This window comes from Eumetopias jubatus, unplaced genomic scaffold, assembly GCF_037043125.1.
Source record: "Eumetopias jubatus isolate StellerSeaLion01/CBP00866 unplaced genomic scaffold, mEumJub1_p1.0 scaffold_11, whole genome shotgun sequence".
NCBI classification, from domain to species: domain Eukaryota; kingdom Metazoa; phylum Chordata; class Mammalia; order Carnivora; family Otariidae; genus Eumetopias; species Eumetopias jubatus.
Window position 1 is genome coordinate 91,843,938 of NW_028274817.1, and position 19,116 is coordinate 91,863,053.

At 38.3% G+C, this 19,116-nt stretch overlaps 1 protein-coding gene across 2 annotated transcripts in view; it reads left to right on the forward strand.

Annotated features, from left to right (window-relative positions):
- Positions 1-19,116, forward strand: part of MED14 (mediator complex subunit 14) — a 71,915-nt gene that overhangs the window by 18,198 nt on the left and 34,601 nt on the right. For both annotated transcript variants that reach the window (XM_028113455.2, XM_028113456.2), the window contains exons 11-13: positions 11,284-11,409; positions 13,456-13,534; positions 17,442-17,601. In XM_028113455.2, coding sequence (XP_027969256.1) covers positions 11,284-11,409; positions 13,456-13,534; positions 17,442-17,601 — 365 coding nt within the window. The remainder of the gene's footprint in view (positions 1-11,283; positions 11,410-13,455; positions 13,535-17,441; positions 17,602-19,116) is intronic.

Sequence of the window (19,116 nt, forward strand, 5' to 3'; positions counted from 1 at the left end):
GTCTTTTTAAAGATTTTTTTTTAATTGTTAATACATTAGCAGGATTCAGATAAGAAATATAAACACACATAGTGCAAAAATCTTCTAAGTTTCCTTACTTAGTATGTTTAGAGCTTTGGGGGACAATCACTTAGAAAGCCAGTGCTTTCATTCTAGAAATAGTTTCACAGTATCATGAGCATATTCACTCTCCCTACCCCACTTGTTTTTGGTTGTGATTACCTCATGCTCACAGTGAACAGCCTTTAATTAAGTGAGCTGATGTAGGGGAAGTGCCATAAATATTATGATGTCTTTAATAGTTCTGGTCGCAAAGGGACTGCCTTTCATCGCCACAGAGCCCAGCCTAGTCCATTATACTTTAAAAAGCAGCTTCTTCTGTACCACTTTGACGAATTAGGTAAAAATACGCCTGAAGGAAAGACAGTCAGGCAAATACATTTGTATTTAGAATACAACAGTCATTCGAAGAAAGTGAAAGAAAAGAGGTGTACAAGAGGGTCTGAAAACAAACTAAAGACTAAGGGGAAGGGCAGCTTAACTTAACAAAACTGCAAGTGTTGGCCTTAAATCTTGTTTGCAGGGACATGCCCACTAGCCCCATCGGGGCTTAACAGATTTATCAGGTTTTGGTAATTTTAATTTAATTACAAGATGCAGTGGAAGTCCTCATCCCCCACCCACCTCCATTTTAATCCCTCAAGCAAGGATGTTCAATACAGACCTAAAATTTCTGATTGTAAAGTATACAAAACTTTCATTGGGGTTAGAAAGCACACATACCCCCCCCCTCCGTTTTCTTCCTTTTTTGTAATAGTTTTGAGATAAAATTCACATACAATTCACTCATTCGGTGGTTTTTAATATACTGAAGAGTTGTACAACTAGCTCCACAATCTAATTTTAGAACATTTTAATCATCCCCCAAAGAAACTTTGTATCCATTAGCAGTCACTCCCCATTCATCCCTCCCTTCAGCCCCTGGCAACCACTAATCTACTTTGTCTCTTTAGAATTGCCTGTCCTGGACATTTCAGATAAATGAAATCATATAATGTGTGGTCTTCTGGATATTGTTGTTAGCATAACGTTTTTAAGGTTTGTGCATGTTAAAGCATGCTTCAATACTTCATTTTTATTGTCCAATAATCCATTGTACAGATACACCACGTTTTGCTTCTCCATTCATCATTGATGGGGTGGCATCTGATGTAGTTTTTGGATGTTGGTGTGTTTGGTGGGGTCCAGAGCCAATGGCCAAGAAAGAATTCTTAAGACGTCTTCGGTGCAAAATGGTGGTTTTATTAAAGCATGGGGAGAGGACCCGTGGGCAGAAGGAGAGGCTGCCCTGGGATTGTGAGAAGCAACAGATGATATACTTTGGGGTGGGGGGAAGTAAAGATAAGGGAAGTTTCAAAAGGATTTTCATATGCTAAAAGAAGACTGGGGAAACCTGAGGCCTTGCTGTTGTCAAACCAAGGTTGTTTTTCCCTCTAGCAAGGCATTAACATTAAGACGGTTGGGATCTTATACTCTGCCTGCCTCAAGTATTTGTTAGTGGGCTGCAGGTTATAAGGACATCTAATTTTATCTACATTTCCTTCTGTCTTTGTTTCTCACATCATTCCCCCCCTTGAACAGTTTTGACCCTTAAATCTTTAAGGTTGCTGAGGGTGGAAGGTCTCATCTTCTGTAACTTCTCTGTGCTGAATAGGGGTGTAGAGATGTCCCTACCTATGGGTCAACATTGGTCACTTGGGGAATTTATATATAGGAGTTACAAAGGCAAAGGCAGCCAGTCCAAGGTAGACAACATATACGAATCTCCTTGAGTAGAAAGGGTCATCCTGTCAGCTAGAAGTTACGGCAGTGAAGGAGTCTTGGCACCAGGCAGGGAGACACCGGAAGAGACAACAAAAGAAGGTTAATATTATAATGAGAATGAGAACTCTGAATAAAGGGACTTTCGATAGTTAACTAAAATTTTCCTCCAGTCCTTTATTGTTTGAAAAGAAATTTGAGGTCGTCACAGGTTCACAGGAATAAAAAGGCATGCTAGAGTTTGCTCATTGGTTTCCTGTGAAGGAAATAACAGGTTTTATTCTAGATATGTGAGTCCATGAAGAGTGCCCCTCTAATTTTACTGCAGTGGGAGTACATAATATGACCTGGTAGGGGCCCTTCCATTTTGGAGTTAAATCCCCTGCTGTATTAGACTTCCAGTCCTTTAAATAAACCCTGCATCCAAGGTTTATATGGGGTAGGTTGCTAGTGACTGTCAGATGAGGTTTAGGGAGGACATGGTTTGCATATTCATTTAGAGGTTTATGAATATAATATAACCCAGCCTCAAGAGAATAATTTAACAAAGCATTATAGTCTCCATCTTTTGATAGGTTTACGGTGAGAAAAGGTTTTTCATATAGTAACTCAGAAGGATTTAGCCCTGTTGGTTGTTTTGGGGCAATCCTCATTCGGAGAAGCCCTGCTGGTAAAAGAGTAATCCAATTTTCTTGATTCTCAATGCTTAAAATCTAGTATCTACAAAAATGTGTTATTGAAATATTTTCATTTTTAATCAGAGATAGCCATATCAGGACTATTTTGTTTGTAAAACAAGTCCAGTTTTAACAAACTTGGCCTAATGATTTACATAAGCTCAACAAGAATAGTGAGTGATCAAAGAGAGCTTTTACAGTTTGCTTTGCTGGAACTTTTTAAAAGGAATCTCTAGGTTTAACTTTTAGTAGCCTCCCGAGGCCAGAAGCCAAGCCAAGTGCTTGCCAGACATGCCTGCAATACCTGTAGATTTGGGCAAATTCCTCTTTTTGAGATCCTCAAAGTATCCAGAGGTTCCTGCACCTGCCAGGAAGTGATACTCTTTACTCACCTGGTAAGGCTGCTGGGAACTCTGTAAGCAAGCTATCAGGCCAACAGTTCCAAGGGGCTCTATTGGCTCCATGATTCATAAAGTCAACCTTAGTTCCTTAAAGCTGTATGGTCATATCTGAGTCAATGCTGGTCCCTCTCAAATATGACATCCCAGTCAAAGCCTTGGTAAAATAACCACTGTTACCAGTGGTGTCCTGTTACAAGGAGAACACTTATTCTTACTGAACTTAGGCAAATGACTGTAACTGCCATGGAAGAGAGAATACTTTTTGGAGACCTTTTGAATTTCAGAGGGTTCAGATAGAAAAGTAAAAGGCTTCCGTTTGTTCAGAGGAATATTTATCTTATTTTTCCATATCATAGATATCTTAAGAGAAAGTTTCCTTAGTCTGGAAGTACAAATATTAAAGAACCTGCAAAGTTTAAAACAAGAGTCAAACTATAATCATCCTCAGTTTAGTTAGTTCTGGAAGGTCTTAACCATTTCAATTTTATGATCTTAAAGGTAGAAAAAAATCTGTATTTATCAAAAGCCCTTTTTATGATTCTCCTTGAAGATGAAACACGTTTTGCAAGAGAATAAGAACAATAACTATAAATGAAAAGACTCAAAAATGGACATGGTTAAAGATCTGATAAGAGGTTACAACCATAGCTGGCAAGGAAATTTGGTTATTTCTGTTCAGTAATCAGAATATTAAGTAATGGCCTCATACCAGAACATATTAAAACTTTAGAACTGCATATCATCTCTAAATGGTTATAGCATTTACCCAAATGTAACCTAAGGCTTATTATTTGTTTAACAGTGCTTCCAGAATAACATACCAATAAAAAGGCCTAACGAGTCAAAGAGACTTTATTTCCAATTTAAATCTTGGGAAGTTCGTTAAAAAAAAAAAAAAAACTCAAAGTGGAGCGCCAGGGTGGCTCAATTTTGCTTCCATTTTGGAGTTGAATGGAGTTAGCAAAACTTAACTGCTTTAAGATTGAGAAGTTTTAACTAAGTGATCAAAGACCTGATAAAGGCAAAACATAGAAACAGGTTTTCTGGGCAGACAAAAGAGAAAAAAACCTTTGTGTACATTTTCTTACCAACAGCACACCAGTTAATTCAAGAAAACTTCGTCTTTTGAAGAGAGAGAAAAGCAAATTTCAATCTTATGCCCATGTACTTTTAAAAATCCCTTCATTTTAGGGATGCCTGGGTGGCTCGGTCGGTTAAGTGTCTGCCTTCGGCTCAGGTCATAATCTCAGTGTCCTGGAATGAGCCCAGTATCAGGGCTCCTGCCCAGTGGGGAGTCTACGTCTCTCTCTCTCTTTCCCTCTGCCCCTCCCCCCCGCTTGTGCTGACTCTCTCTCTCTCTCTCAAATAAATAAATAAAATCTTTTTAAAAATCCCTTCATTTTAATCTTAGTCTGTCTTGACCACATGTAAAATTCCTTTCCAAAGATTTCCCTACAACAGACCCACAACTTTTTCATTCAGAGTTGCTTCCCTTATTTCCATCAGTCTTAATTACATTTAGCAAAATTTTAACTCTTAGAAACCTTAGTCTCTAGTGAAAGCTAAGTAGTAACAAATTGTGAACTGCTACACCAAAACTCTTTAGATGCAAGTTTATGAATCAGTTAAGCACAGAACATCCTTAGTTTCTCTGCAGTAAGAAGTCAGAAGCATAAACTGACATCCAGTAATCAGTGCTTTAGCACTTTATCCTATTTGGAAAAGATCTAGATGGCTAATGAACTCAGTCCCACTTATCTAAGCAAAACTTTAAAGTTTCTGGTTACCAAAGACTTGGAAAGCTATTTTAACAATTACCCATGAAAGCTTGAGACCGTTAACCATCATTTTAAGTCATCGTTTTGCTAATAAATTGCAACAGAGATAACACGAGCTTATTTGACCTTCAGTAAATCTTGATAGAATAAAAGTTTCACCTTTAATGCTGTTAACTTTAAAGAAAGGTCTACCTTAAACCAACAAACTTAAGTTGGTTTAAATAACTGAATTATATTCCACCTGGATTCTCTTTTCAAAAGTCAGTTTGTTCCCCATTGTCAGTATATCAGGAGGAGTTTAGTGGTCTGATTACGACCAAACACATTCTGCAAGAGGCCCTTAGGTTTGGGACACTGGTGGGGCAATCTCAAGTGGGTGGTGTTAAGTCCAGGGGATGCTCTTCTTCGCTCCTTGATAGTGAGGGAAGGAGGAGGAGGTACGAAGAATGGTCTAGAAGCCAGTTATGCAGGCCACACTCAAGGTGATGCAGAAACAGGAGGAGAGCGAGGCAGAAGAGGCAAGGGGCTGCCAGAAGGCAGAAAAGAGGGTTCCCAACTCTAGAGCTTATCAGCTCCAACAGAGGAGCAGATGCTGTTTTCCCACCAACAAAAGGAATTGGGCAGCCCATGGTAGGCCGGAGAAGACAGGGAATTTCCCCAAAACATAGGTGGTCTCGGCAGCTCCTTGGGAACATTCCTTAAAGTCCCCATCCCATGGTAGACTAAGCAGAGCACATTGGTTCCAATTATATCCATTAACCTGGGAAATGAGGGAAAAACCCCCATGTAGTGCTAGAGTAGCCTGGGTCTATTAGGAGGAATAGTGAGAGAGTCCCCTTTGCAAGGAATGGCCTGTGTTTCCTCCAGTAACCTGAGTTTATTGGGAAGAGGCCTATGTAGATAATTATCATTCATATATCAGGAGGGAGTTTAGTGGTCTGATTATGACCAAACACGCTCTGCAAGAGGCCCTTAGGTTTGGGTCCTAATTTAGAGCCCTGAAGGCCTGGATGGACTTAGGGTACCTCCATCTGTTTGCTGTTCCTTGCAGAAGAGAGCTGACTGATAAGATCCTACTGAGGCCATGTGGTACCTTTCTTAAGTTTTGCAATCCGAATGGTTTCCAGTGGGTTAAAAGGCATTCCAAGGGAGAGTCCTTGGGGACTGAAGAGAAATGGTCCGTTACCAAAAGCCCCCCTATCCCTGACTCCCAGGTGGGGTCCCACGTGCAGGATATGTCAGAGGTTCCTGATGTCAAAGCAACACGGGGTGTCTCGAACAAAATCGCTATGATCACTGCCTGCCATAAAGGCCTTGTAGGAGGGAGGCATGCCTTCCCCCTGCTTCCCCATCACATTCTGCACTACAATGGGTGCGAGCGTATGGACCCAGTTTACCTTACTTTGAAGGCCTATCGTGCCTTGGCTTGCCTTGCTGAAGGACCCACTGTGAAGGCCGCACTGTGCCGTGGCTTACCTTGCCGTGAAGGCCACACCGTGCCTTGGCTTGGCTTGGCACAACGGTCACGCTGCGCCTTGGCTTGCCCTGAAGGCCCCGCCATGAAGGTCAGACCGCACCTAGGCTTGCCTCGCCATGAAGGCCACAAAGAACCCGCCCTTTTTAACCCATGGAAGATAGTAGAAAAGTTTTACAAGAGGAAAGTACCCAATTTTGTAACTTAAGTAGTTAGAGGACATTGACAGAAAACAGTAAAGAATAGAAATCCATGATGATCTAAGTGACATTCCAACACATGTAGTCTTTACAGCCAAATTTCCCTAGGAAACCAGTCCCAGGTGGGGTTTTAATTCAATCGGGTACTGGTTTCAGCCGGATCCCAGTGGAGGTCTTGTGGCCAGAAAAGGCAAGACCAAGGATGTGGAAAGGGATCACATTTGACCAGTGAGGAGGAAACCTCACGTGGGAGTCTTAAGATTGGTAGCCATGCTAGTCACTTAGGTGGCTGTTATGTGTCCAAGACAGACAACTTTGAGGACAGGAATAAAGAGAGGGCATCAAATTCCTGGGTTTTGTTACCATTCCGGCCATTGTACTAACTTTCAGCCAAAAGGCAGGCTTTCTCCTCCCTGTAGAGTAGCCACGGGCTAGAGGATTGGAGCTTGGGCAATCGACATGAAAGGGTTCCAGTAAGAGTGTACTCCTTGAAGAGCCACTGAAATGAGAGTAAAGGGAGAGCAAAGTACTCACCAAGTGTGTACCAAAGCGCGGAGTCCAGATGAAAAGACCTTTGAAGCCCCACGTTGGGCACCAAATGACGTAGTTTTTGGATGTTGGTGTGTTTGGTGGAGTCCAGAGCCAATGGCCAAGAAAGAATTCTTAAGACGTCTTCGGTGCAAAATGGTGGTTTTATTAAAGCACCGGGACAGGACCCGTGGGCAGGAGGAGCGGATGCCCTGGGATTGTGAGAAGCAACAGATGATATACTTTGGGGTGGGGGGGAAGTAAAGATAAGGGAAGTTTCAAAAGGATTTTCATATGCTAAAAGAAGACTGGGGAAATCTGAGGCCTTGCTGTTGTCAAACCAAGGTTGTTTTTCCCTCTAGCAAGGCATTAACATTAAGACAGTTGGGAGCTTCCTGGAGGAGCATTATACTCTGCCTGCCTCAAGTATTTGTCATTGGGCTGTAGGTTATAGGGACATTTAATTTTATCTACATTTCCTTCTGCCTTTATTTTCCACATCACTTCCACTTTTTTTTTCCTATGATGAATAACACTGCTTTGAACATTCTTGTACAGGTGTTTGTGTGGACCTGTTTTCATTTCTCTTGGCCATGTACCTAGTAGTGGAAGGGCTGGGTCTTTTGGTAACTGTGTTTTACCTTTTTACATGTTTAACACCACCTTATAATCCCATCACCAGCAGTGTGTTGTGAGGTTTCCAGTTTCTTTGCATACTTACCAATAACAGTTACTGTCTTTTGGTTTCTAGCTGTCCTGGTGGGTATGAACTGATGTATCCGCTGTGGTTTTGATTTGCATTTGCCTAATGATTCTTGAACATCTTTTCATCTCTCTTCAGTTTCATAGTTTTAGCTCTTAAATTTAGATTACTTTCTGAGTTAATGTTTGTATGTGGTGTGAAGTGGGGGGTCCAGCTGTTTTCTTTTGTTTGGGGATATGCAGTTGTTCCAGGAACATTTGCTGAAAAAAAAAAACAATTTTCCCATTTAATTGTCTTGGCACCCTTGTAAAGAAGACTGTTAAGGATTTTTGCAATCTTAATTTTTTCTAACTTCTAACTTTTCAAAATAGTAAAATGATAAAATTTGTTGGCATTGCGGAAAATCAGAGTTTGTGTTCTTTTGATAGGCTCTGGTTTATTTTAGTATCCTCCACAAACAAGGCTTATTTATTAGTAGTAAGTAAAAAACTCTTTGTGATTGCCCAGGGGATATTTAAATTACTTTGAGAAATAGACTAACCAAGTATTAACATAAGAATAGTTTTTTGTCTTGTTAATATAAGTTGCAAAAGATTTTTCTTCAGCGCCATTTTGTAGAGATCTCACTGGTTGGGCAGCCAGAAGGTCTGAGTTGAGCTGCATGCTCTTGAACAAGTAACACTCTTTGGGCCCCATTCTCTTCTGTAACTCAAGGATGTTAGTCCAGGTTCTTCCTAGATCTCTTACCTTTAGTGGGAGTGTGCTCCAGCAGTGGTTTTCATGTTCTACGTGTCTGTAGAGTCCTGGGTGTGAGAGAAGGGTGCTTTGGAGACTGTACTGTGTTTCGGAGGAAGGAGAGGGTGCTTGCGTGTGGCGTTGGGCTCCTCAGACCTGCTTTAATCAGAACAGTTCTGGAAATGACGACTGCTTTAGGAAAGGGCCTGCGGACCCACCATTTTACAGCATATGCTTTAACTTGTTTTTAAACTCGTGTTCGTGCATTTGTATTCTTCATGCAGTCTTACTTGATCCCTTTTGTGATGGGAAAACATGCTTTAGTCACATCCTTTACTGGGACCAAGGACTGTTCTTGGAATCCTTTAGGGCAGTTACCCTTAATCACCTGGCTTTTCTTTCCACTCCTCACTGTCATAAGCCCAGGAAATGAGTAGCTTGGACAAGGGAGCATTTCAAGGGAGGGCTGGGGGAATGGACAGACAGCAGGTTTTGGACAGTCTAGATGGCAGTGTGTGGTTTCATGGGGGTGGGAATGTCTCGAAGCAGAGTAGGCAGAACTTTGGAGAGAAGGTCAAAAAAGGCAGTGCAGGGCACGTAAAGTCACGTGTCAGGTAGCCCCGTTTGCAGCATTCCTGTCTCTTGAAAGCCAGGGGAGTCTCCCTCCTGTTGCGATGCGGCAGTGCCAGAATCAGGGTAGCGGGGGCAGTTCGGAAGCGGGCTTAGTTGCCTTTCTTTAATCTTCACACTTTATATTACTGTGTATCGGTCCATTCCTCATCTGGTCCTCAGTACATAGATAGGGAGAAACAAAAGAGATTTATATATACATTCCTGCTGCAGGAAGAAGTAGTGTACCATCCTGTCAGCTTGCACAGCTTTTAATTCTTCTATATTTTATTGGTAAGTTTTGCCTTGTTTGGATACCTTCAAACCAGTTGCCTTTAAATGCTTAGGGCCTTATAGATTTTATTTTCCGTAAAGAAAAATATGGACATTGGCAGTTAGAAGGGATACACACCAAAGTATTTTTTATCTTTTGGACTGTGCTTTCTGTATTCTCTGCCCTGTCTTTTCAGGAACACTCAATTTTGATAATTAGATTGAAATTACAATTGTTACCCCAATTGTCAGAATGAGCTTTACATCATTTCTCCACTTTAAAAATGGTTTTGCTAGAGAAAGACAATGATCATATGATCTCACTCATGTGGAATTTAAGAAACAAAACAGAGGATCAGAGGGGAAGGGAGGGGAAAAATAAAACAAGACAAAATCAGAGAGGGAGACAAACTGTAAGAGACTGTTAATCATAGGAAACAAACAGGGTTGCTGGAGGGGAGGGGGTGGGGGGCATGGCGTAACTGGGTGATGGGCATTAGGGAGGGCATGTGATGGTGATGAGCACTGGGTATTATATAAGACTGATGAATCACTGAACTCTGCCTCTGAAACTAATAATACGTTCTATGTTAATTAATTGAATTTAAATTAAAAGAAAACAAAAATAAAAATGGTTTTGCTTTAAAGAATACATTTCTAATCCATTAGGAATTATAACAGTACAGATATGTTAAAAATCAGCAGTCTTGCTTCAAATCTATAAGCACTGTTTATTATATTAACAGTAAATTCAGCAAAACATAATCTGAACTAATTTCTCACACTGCTCTGAATTATAAAATATCGTAAAAGAAATTTCTATACCTTTTTGTTCTTTTGTGTTTGTTTTAGGTGATAGTTCTGGCTCTGTATTGTTAAACATTTCTTTACAAATATGTGGTAGATCTACTTGAAAGAAATTTGTTTTCATCTGATTAAATATGTCTCCTGCTATTTTTTGGCTTTATTTACTTGTTTGATAATTTCTTTGTACAGATAGCACCAACAGTAACCTCACCCATTTTAATTATTGTGCAAATTCCTAATAAGAGGTTTCGGTTTGTTTCTTTGATTCATAAAGGATAATGTACGTTGTTGAGCACTTTGCTTTTTAAAGCACCTTCACAAACTTGTCATTTCTTCCTCCTAAGGACCCATGGCATGGACAGGAAGATGTTATTCTTGTTTAACAGAGTAGCACAGAGAAGTCACCTGGTGAAAGGCTGGGCCTACATTACCACTCTCCTCACTGCCTGCCTTTTCTTCTGTGCTGTAGTGTTAGAGGAACGTGGTAACTAGAAGAGTGTATTCCTTTGATAACTCCTCAATCTGACAGGCACGGGCTGCGCTTTCAGTGCTTTGCTCCTTTACTGGGTTTTGTTATGCCAGTTTGTGGGATTAAGGGAAGAGTTAATTGGGCCTGGTGGAAATACTATGAAGCTCTAGAACAAGTATATTGGCAGCTTTGGGAATTGGTGTTTAACAGTTGCTTGTGTTCTTATTTCATCTGTGACTTAAAAATGAGGTTGCATAAATAACTGGGAAAAATTTTTTTCCTATATAAGCAATAATGTGTAATGGTTTTCAGGTCTTTTTTTTTTTTTTTTTTTTAACACACAGGCCCTAATTGCCAGAAATCCTCTGTTTATGAAGAATAGCATTGAAAATATTGAGGCCGTAGATGAAATTTATTCTATTTACCAATTTTCTTCCCACGTATCAAAAAGAAAATCCTTAAAAACTAACTACTTAGTAATTACTGAATGGAAGTAAAACTAGAATTCAGCTTACTGATGAAGTTCATGTTTTCACTAGCTCTTTTAACCTTTTTTAAGGAATCTGGGGATTTTTTTTGCTGTAGTATTTCGAGAGGGGTCTGTTTGTTTCAAGTCACCTCGAGGAATACATTCTTCCTTTTGAGCTACTAATTGACATAATAGTACTATTCCAGTTTTGCAAATTCCTGTTTTTCCTTTAACATTCAGGATTGTTTGATAGTTCGTATGTTTCTACTCACTGAGAAATATTTTTTTTCTGTAAAATATTCAGATAGAAATATAATTTTTTCCTTCTTAACCGTTCAGCTTCCATAGAGACTGCACTTCCAGCTCTTGTTGTTCCCATCCTGGAGCCCTGCGGTAACTCAGAGTGTCTGCACATTTTTGTAGACTTGCATTCTGGAATGTTTCAATTGATGCTTTATGGACTTGGTAAGTGACTCAATGATACAGTCACTCAGCGTAAAAGAAGAATGCTTTAACAAAAGCAAACAAATTTTTCTGCCATTACCTCTGGTATTGGAGGGGGTGGTTTAGCAGTACAGAAAGTCCATGTGGAAGGGATAACTCTGGCTGACGTCTGTTCCTTGAGGCCAATTTTAAGTCTCCTTCGGATTTTCTTGTATCAAAAATTAAACCTCCCAACATGAAGTGCATTCATGTTGTTTCTCTTTTTGTAAAAGTAATAACGTTGATGGCTGATGTTTCTTAGATTAACGATACTACCATTCATAGTTGGGTGACATGGAAACAACTACAGGGGATTCTGATGTCACTCATGGCTGAAGAACAAATTTATGACAGTGTAAACATCTAAATGTTAACTTAGGTTACAGAATCCTGGAGAAGAGGGTTTTTTGGTTTTTTTTTTTTCCCCTAGCCTAAACACAGTAGACATTAACGTTGGATTTCTAACATGATCTGTTACCAAGTTGGTGGTCTAAAATGATGAACCACTTGGCACTTAGTGTTTTTGTATTGCTAATGGAACAGTGTTCTTGTACATACTAGCACATTTACTGCTTGAAATTAATATTAAGCTAGATCAATGAAAATAAAAAGTTTTCTGGTTATACTGTATGAAGATAAATTTGTCTCTGAATTGTTCATAGAAGGCTGGTCTCATTACTTTGAATCATGTTGCATTTATGTTGGCTAAATGATAAGTGGCACACTTAGGAATTACCTTTTAACTATGGTTCCAAAGCACAAGGCAATTGTTAGTTCTTCAAAAAATTTTTTTATTTAAGGTGTTTTCTTGACTATTTACATAATACATACTCGTAAATAAGGAAGATGAACATGTAAAATGAGAGAAACAAAAAATAGTTACCTGTTGGCAGTCATTCTTGTTTTAGAGGATATATGCTTGGCTCAGTTCAGGCTACCATAACAAAGAACCACAGAGAGGTTTGCTGAAACAGTAGAGTTTTACTTTGTCACAGTTTCGGAGTTTGGAAGTCTAAGATCAGGTTGCCAGCATGGTTGGGTTCTGGTGAGGGCTCTGTTCCTGGCTTGGAGATGTAGGCCTTCTCTCTGTCATCACGTGGCAGGAAGGAGAGCAAGCAAGCTCTCCAGTGTCTCTTCTTTTAAGACACCAATCACATCATGACCTCAGTCCTACCCTCATGACCTCGTCTAAACCTAATTATCTCCCAAAGGTCCCACCTCTGAATACCATCATATTAGGAGTTTATGGCTCCAACATACAAATTTCCATAGCAATGGTATTCTAATTTTCTCCATACTTTTTTCTTTAGTTGAAATCATTTTATATTTTGCTTTTTGTGCAACATGCTATTACAACATTTTTTGGTGTCAATAAAGATTCTAAGTGACATTTAACAAGCTGAACTTAAGCCAAAAGCTCTTGCTTATGCCAGAAATCATTTGTGTTTAATAAACATTTTATTTTTTATTTTTTAAAGATTTTATTTATTAGAGAGAGACAGCAAGAGAGGGAACCACAAGTAAGGAGCGTGTGAGAGGGAGAAGCGGGCTTCCTGATGTGGGGCTCGATCCCAGGACCCTGGGATCACGACCTGAGCTGAAGGCAGATGCTTAACAACAGAGCCACCCAGGCGCCCCAATAAACAAACATTTTAATGGAGTTTTATAGTTTTTGCATTTTTAAGGTTCTAAGTTTAGTGATACTAGGAATTTGAAATACATGTAAGTGAAAAAATTAACTACACCGAGAGTTTTGGGAATTAAAATGTAGGCAAAGAATTAATTCCCATATTTGTTACTTGTTCTTCCTGCTAGTGTACATTTGCTATTAATTAGTTGTCTTACCTATAACGAGGGTAAACAAATTGGGTTAATTTATGCCTAATGATACGTTTAGTTTGGTTTTTCTCTGACTCAAAAATAACATTACTTTCTGCCTAAAACAGTAATTTTCATGTAAGTTTTGGGCTGCCTAAATATTTTATGCCTCATGTAAGCAGTGAATTAATGAAGTGCTATATTCTATAGACCAGGCCACGCTGGATGACATGGAGAAGTCTGTGAACGATGATATGAAACGAATTATCCCTTGGATTCAACAACTGAAGTAAGCTTGCTTATTTAGCTCAAGACTAAAAATGGAAAGTTACTTTGATACGATATATTTTCTTCTCCATCATTACTCTTGATCAGTCACTGTCCTTAATGTTTATGACATGAAACTTGAGCACCTTTTGGTACTTGGAATCGAAATTCTCTTGGAATAGGGCCAAGATGGCAGTGTTTTGTACCCAGTTCCCTTCCAGAGCAAATACAGGTATGAAGGGCATGGCACTCTACTTTTCATTCCTTGCCACATTTCCTCCTGTAAAAGCACTGTACAAATCGCTTACAATGAATTTTATTGAATCTAGTGTTCCCTGCAGTAGAGTCTTATTCTTACCCCGGATAATCTTCATGGTATGAATCTACCAGCTGACACTTCCAGAATAGTTGTTTCTGCTTCTCTAGTACTGTCATTCAATACTGCTTCAAAATCCTTTGAGTGCTTCATACTGTTAAAGAACACTGAAAATGGAGCTAAAGATAATTCTATGAGGTTTCATTACCATCCTGGTACACAGAGGTACCGTTATGGCAACTCTAACAAACTCTCTTTTAAAATTAATAAAACAGACTTCCAAGGGATAAAAATAAATTTCAGGGGTCAAAACCCAAACTGGCAAATGGAGAAGGGGGGAGGGGGCTAGACTGTTCAGAGAGATCTGTTGATTTTGTGATCTAGCCTTACCCCTTCTCGTTGCCAGTTTGAGTTGTATAAATATTTGAAGACTTCACTATAATCAAGTAATGTTTTCATTAACAAGATAAGATTTTTAATGCCAGTAGATAGTGTTTTATGAGCCTCCTTTTGAATAGCTGCTTAGTTTAATTGTATATGAAAAATGATAATCGTTATTCTGGGTAACACATTCCAGAATTTTTAGTGATTTAGCATATTTTTGTGCACTTGGCTAAACAAATAAGGTTTAAATACTTAAATGCTTAATAACTCACATCTTGTATGACTCAAGGTTATCTGGCAGTCCAGCTAGCAGAAATATAACATAAAACCAGAAAGCTAGGTCCCCAAAGCCTTAAACTTATCAAATGTGTCTCTGTACTTAAACACATAATTTCTAAGAAAGGTCCCCTGGTTATCACTTACAATAGTGCTTCTCAAATGATCTTTGGTGAATGACCAGTTGATTGCTAATCTATCATGGGACATTAATGTTTTTGAAATGACTTTATTGAAGTATAATTTCTGTACCATAGAATTCACCCATTTTAAGGACTTGTAAATTTACTGAGCTTTGCAGCCATAATCACAATCCAGTTTTAGGACATTTGGAACGTTTTCATCACCTCAAAAAGGTATTCATTTACAGTTAACCCCCATTCTCAGCCTGAGCCCCAGGCAACTATGAATCTACTTTCTGTTCTTACAGATTTTTTTTTTCTGGACATTTCATATAAGTAGGATCATAAAGTATGTGGTGATTTGTGACTTGCTTCTTTCACTTAGCTTAATGTTTTGAGGTTTTCATCCATTTCGTAGCAGGTATCAAAGCTTAATTCCTTTTTATGACTGGATAATATTCCACTATATGGCTTTGTACCACATTTTGTTGATCCATTCATAGTTTGATGGACACTTGGGTTGTTTCACTTTTTTTTTTTTTTAAGATTTATTTATTTTAGAGAGAGGGTGCACACAAGCAGGGGGAGGGGCAGAGGGAGAGAGAGAATTTCAAGCAGACTCCCCGCTGAGCAGGAGCCTGATGTGGGGCTCGATCTCATGATCCTGAGATCATGATTTGAGCCTAAATCAAGAGTCGGCCACTTAACTGATTGAGCCACCCAGGCGCCCCTGGGTTGTTTCGCTTTTTGGCTATTATGAATAATGCTGTTCTGAATATTCATTATAAGTCTATGTGTAGACATGCATTTTCATTCCACTAGGAATGGAATTGCTGAGTCACACAGTAAATTTATGTTTAACTTTTTAAAGAAACTGCCAAACTAGTTTCCAGAGTAGCTGTGCCTTTTTAAAATTGCATCAGCAGTATTTGAGGGTTTCCGTTTCCCTGCATTCTTGCCAACACTTGTTACTGTTTTTTCTGTAACCATCCTAGTGAGTGTAATGAGGTATTGCATTGTTTTCATTTATATTTTTCTAATGACTGATGATGTTGAGCATCTGTTCATGTGATTTCTTATAACGTGCAATGAAAACAAATTCTAAAAAAAAGAAACGAAAAAACGTGCAAAATATAGGCCCCAGTTTTTTATTGTAAGAACCAACAGAAAATTACATCTCAGTAAACATAATCAGAACAGTATAAAAATGAAGAAAAAAATCTATACACATTTTTCATTGGAAGTGTACATAGTTAATACAGAAAATTCACTCTTATGTTCAGATTTTTTGTTACATGAAATAAAAAAAAGTTAAGAGTAAAATGACAATTCTGTGTGCACATTGAAAAGAGTATCTTGTATTTAAAATTTATATAAATACACATATATATTTAGAATTTGTATTGATATTATCTTGTATTTAGAATTTTTAACGTGACAAATGGGCTTGTTTTTTGCTTGTTGGAACTAGTCTAGATTGGGTTGATGATGATGCTAATCACAGGAAATAATATATATCTTAACTGTTTCTATTTTTCTTCAAAAACATACATAGTAGAGATCCCAGTCTCACAAAGTCTCACATGTTGATGGGAATGGAAATAGAGATTTGAAAGCAGTTTTGGCAAGTTCAGAACATTCATTTTTAACTTTTATCTAAAACATAGCAAGTATTGTTGCATTTTCAAAATTTATCTTCATTTCTTCATTTGTAGCCAGTTCTAGCAGTTGATCCTGTGAAGTTGCAGATAAATTTAAGTTGTTTTTCAGTGAAAAAGACTGCTTTCTAGACTTTATACATTTTTGGGTAATAGTTGACAAACTACCCTTAAAGTGTTGTATGTTATGGCATGGTTTTACTGCACGTACAAACTCTGTACTAGTCACGTGGTTTTACTGCACGTGACTAGTACAGAGTTTGTACCACATGCAGCTCACTACACAAGTGCAGCAGCACCTGAACTGGTCTACACCCTGTTCAGCAAGGCCAGCCTACTGATCATGAGCTTAGATGTTGTTGTAATTGTTACGTTGCTGTGGAAAGTTTCTAAATTTGTATTCTTATACTCTGTAGTTATTTCATTGTGAACCAGTGAGAGTTTATGGACCAGTCATTTTATGACATGGTTTTGCTGCATGTGACTAGTACAGTACTTTTTCCATATGTTTTACACACACACACACACACACACACACACACACACACAGTGTCTAGCCTCAATGATAGCTAATCAGATAAAAGAAGTGAGAGGAATATTATAAAAAGCATCAAACTAAAATCTGGTGGCTTAACCGAGAGAGAGGAGGGAAAAAAGGTAATTAATACTTATTGGCACCTGCTAGGTATAACCATCACTTCACACATACACAGTATAAAAACTGGGACTATATATCTCTAGTGATATTAGAAAAATTAGGTACATTTATACCTGTTTATTGTTTGTTCTATTTTCTTTTATAAACACTTCAGGTATTTTATAAAAGATGTTGAGGTTAGTTATTGCTGTCTTAATAAACCATAGGAAATTCGTCATTTTCTTTAATACACTGCTACAGTGTCCCAGCCTTAATACTAGTTAATTCTACCTTATGACTAAACAAAATCATTCACATTGTAGTTTCAACTCCTTAAACAGAACTAGAACTAACAGACCAATGCAAAACTTGGAGAAATGATTCATCATTATGGTTATGTGTCTTTTTACTAGGTCAGTTAAATTTCAGATTGTTATTTTTTAGTGGTCTTCAGTAATCAGTTTACTAATCAGTTGCACACAGTTAATCAGAAGAACTTACGATTTTGTGATGTGCGTTATCTCCTTTCAATTAAGGTTTTGGCTTGGACAACAGCGTTGCAAGCAATCTATAAAGCATCTGCCTACAATAAGCAGTGAAACATTGCAGCTGTCCAATTACTCAACCCATCCTATTGGAAACCTTTCTAAGAATAAGCTGTTCATTAAACTTACCCGTCTTCCTCAGTACTACATTGTAAGTATGCAAAGGGGGGATTTGGGTGATCAAGTTCAGTAATTCTATTAGTATTTCACATGATTTATTGCTTAATTTAATTGCAAACATATTTTATTGGATATTTGACTTTAGTGATTCTCAACCTAGGAGGTAGGGATGGGGGAGAGAGGAAAATCATGTCTAAGAAATGATACAGTGATCAGGCAGGGTTGGGGAATATAAGGTATGTCTCCATCCCTCTCACCCTCAGATCTTTCCTGTAGTGAGGCCTAGTTTCTGCTTGGGATGAAGCATCTCCTCTATATGGGAGGGAAAGCATTGAAAGCAACTACTGTGAAGGTGTGGAGATGTTTTGGTATCAGATAAACTTGCTTGGTTTTAATCAAATGTTAACTTGCATAATGCATCCTTTTAAATACAGCTGGCTGAAGTAGCTTTATATTCTCATCCTTAATTGACTGAAGGCATATATATAGATTTTTATTAATTGCGTTTTTATTGATTGCATGTACCTTTCAGTGCACAGTAAGATCCTTTCTTATTCTTTTTTCACTCTAGATTTCTCGGTGTTATCGAGTTAGTTTCTTTGAGATCTTTGAATTGGTTAAAAGTTGTAAGAATTTGAAATATGAACTCACCCTAAATATATTTCCCTCCTTGTAGAAATTTCTGTATATACCACATAGATATTTTTGGCTAAGAATCTGAGATATTTGAGAAACTTAATTCAAGCTTGTTGGTGAAGGTAATAGGAGTGAATTTTTTTAGGGTTTTGAGCTGTATTTTTAAAAGATACTATCTTAAAAAACATGTACCCTGTCTAGCCTGACACATCTTAGGTTAGTGTTATTTATATGGAGCAATAGGTTTGTCATTGATATGAACTTCACTTTTTTTCTGAATTTTAAAACCCCAGCTGTTGAACTAGATTTGGTACATGACAAAGGATTGTTGTCTCTGTCCTTGGTGAGCTGCCTGGTCTACATATAAAATGATACTCAGAATACATGTATAATAATCAAACCTATGAACACACAAAGATCCTTATACTCAGCCACAGACAAAATGGCTTTATTATTTCTGACCTTATTTAGTATCAACAGAAACCAGATGTTAGTTTCAATGACTAATGATTTATTATAAAGCAATAATTTGTTGCTCGTGGCTTAGACCAAAACTGAATCTATGTTACTCTTCATCCTTCTTATTTCTCACTTAGGAGTGATACATTCATAGAAATGGGAAAAACTACTGTGGACATTAAGAACAGAGGAAAGGATTGGTCCCTTTAAATGTCTGCCATTTTACTTTTGTCAGCTTTGTTAAGATATAATTTACATATGGGAAAAGTTTAGACTGTGTCTGAGTTGTAATAAATGCATACACTATTGTAATCCGCCTCTCAGCAAAACACAGAACAGATCCATCACCCCCAAAATGCCCTCATGCTGCTCCTCTATAATTGGACCCTCCCCCCACTCTCAGTTGGTGACCACTGACCTGTTTTCTGTCTATATAGGTTTTCCCATCAGT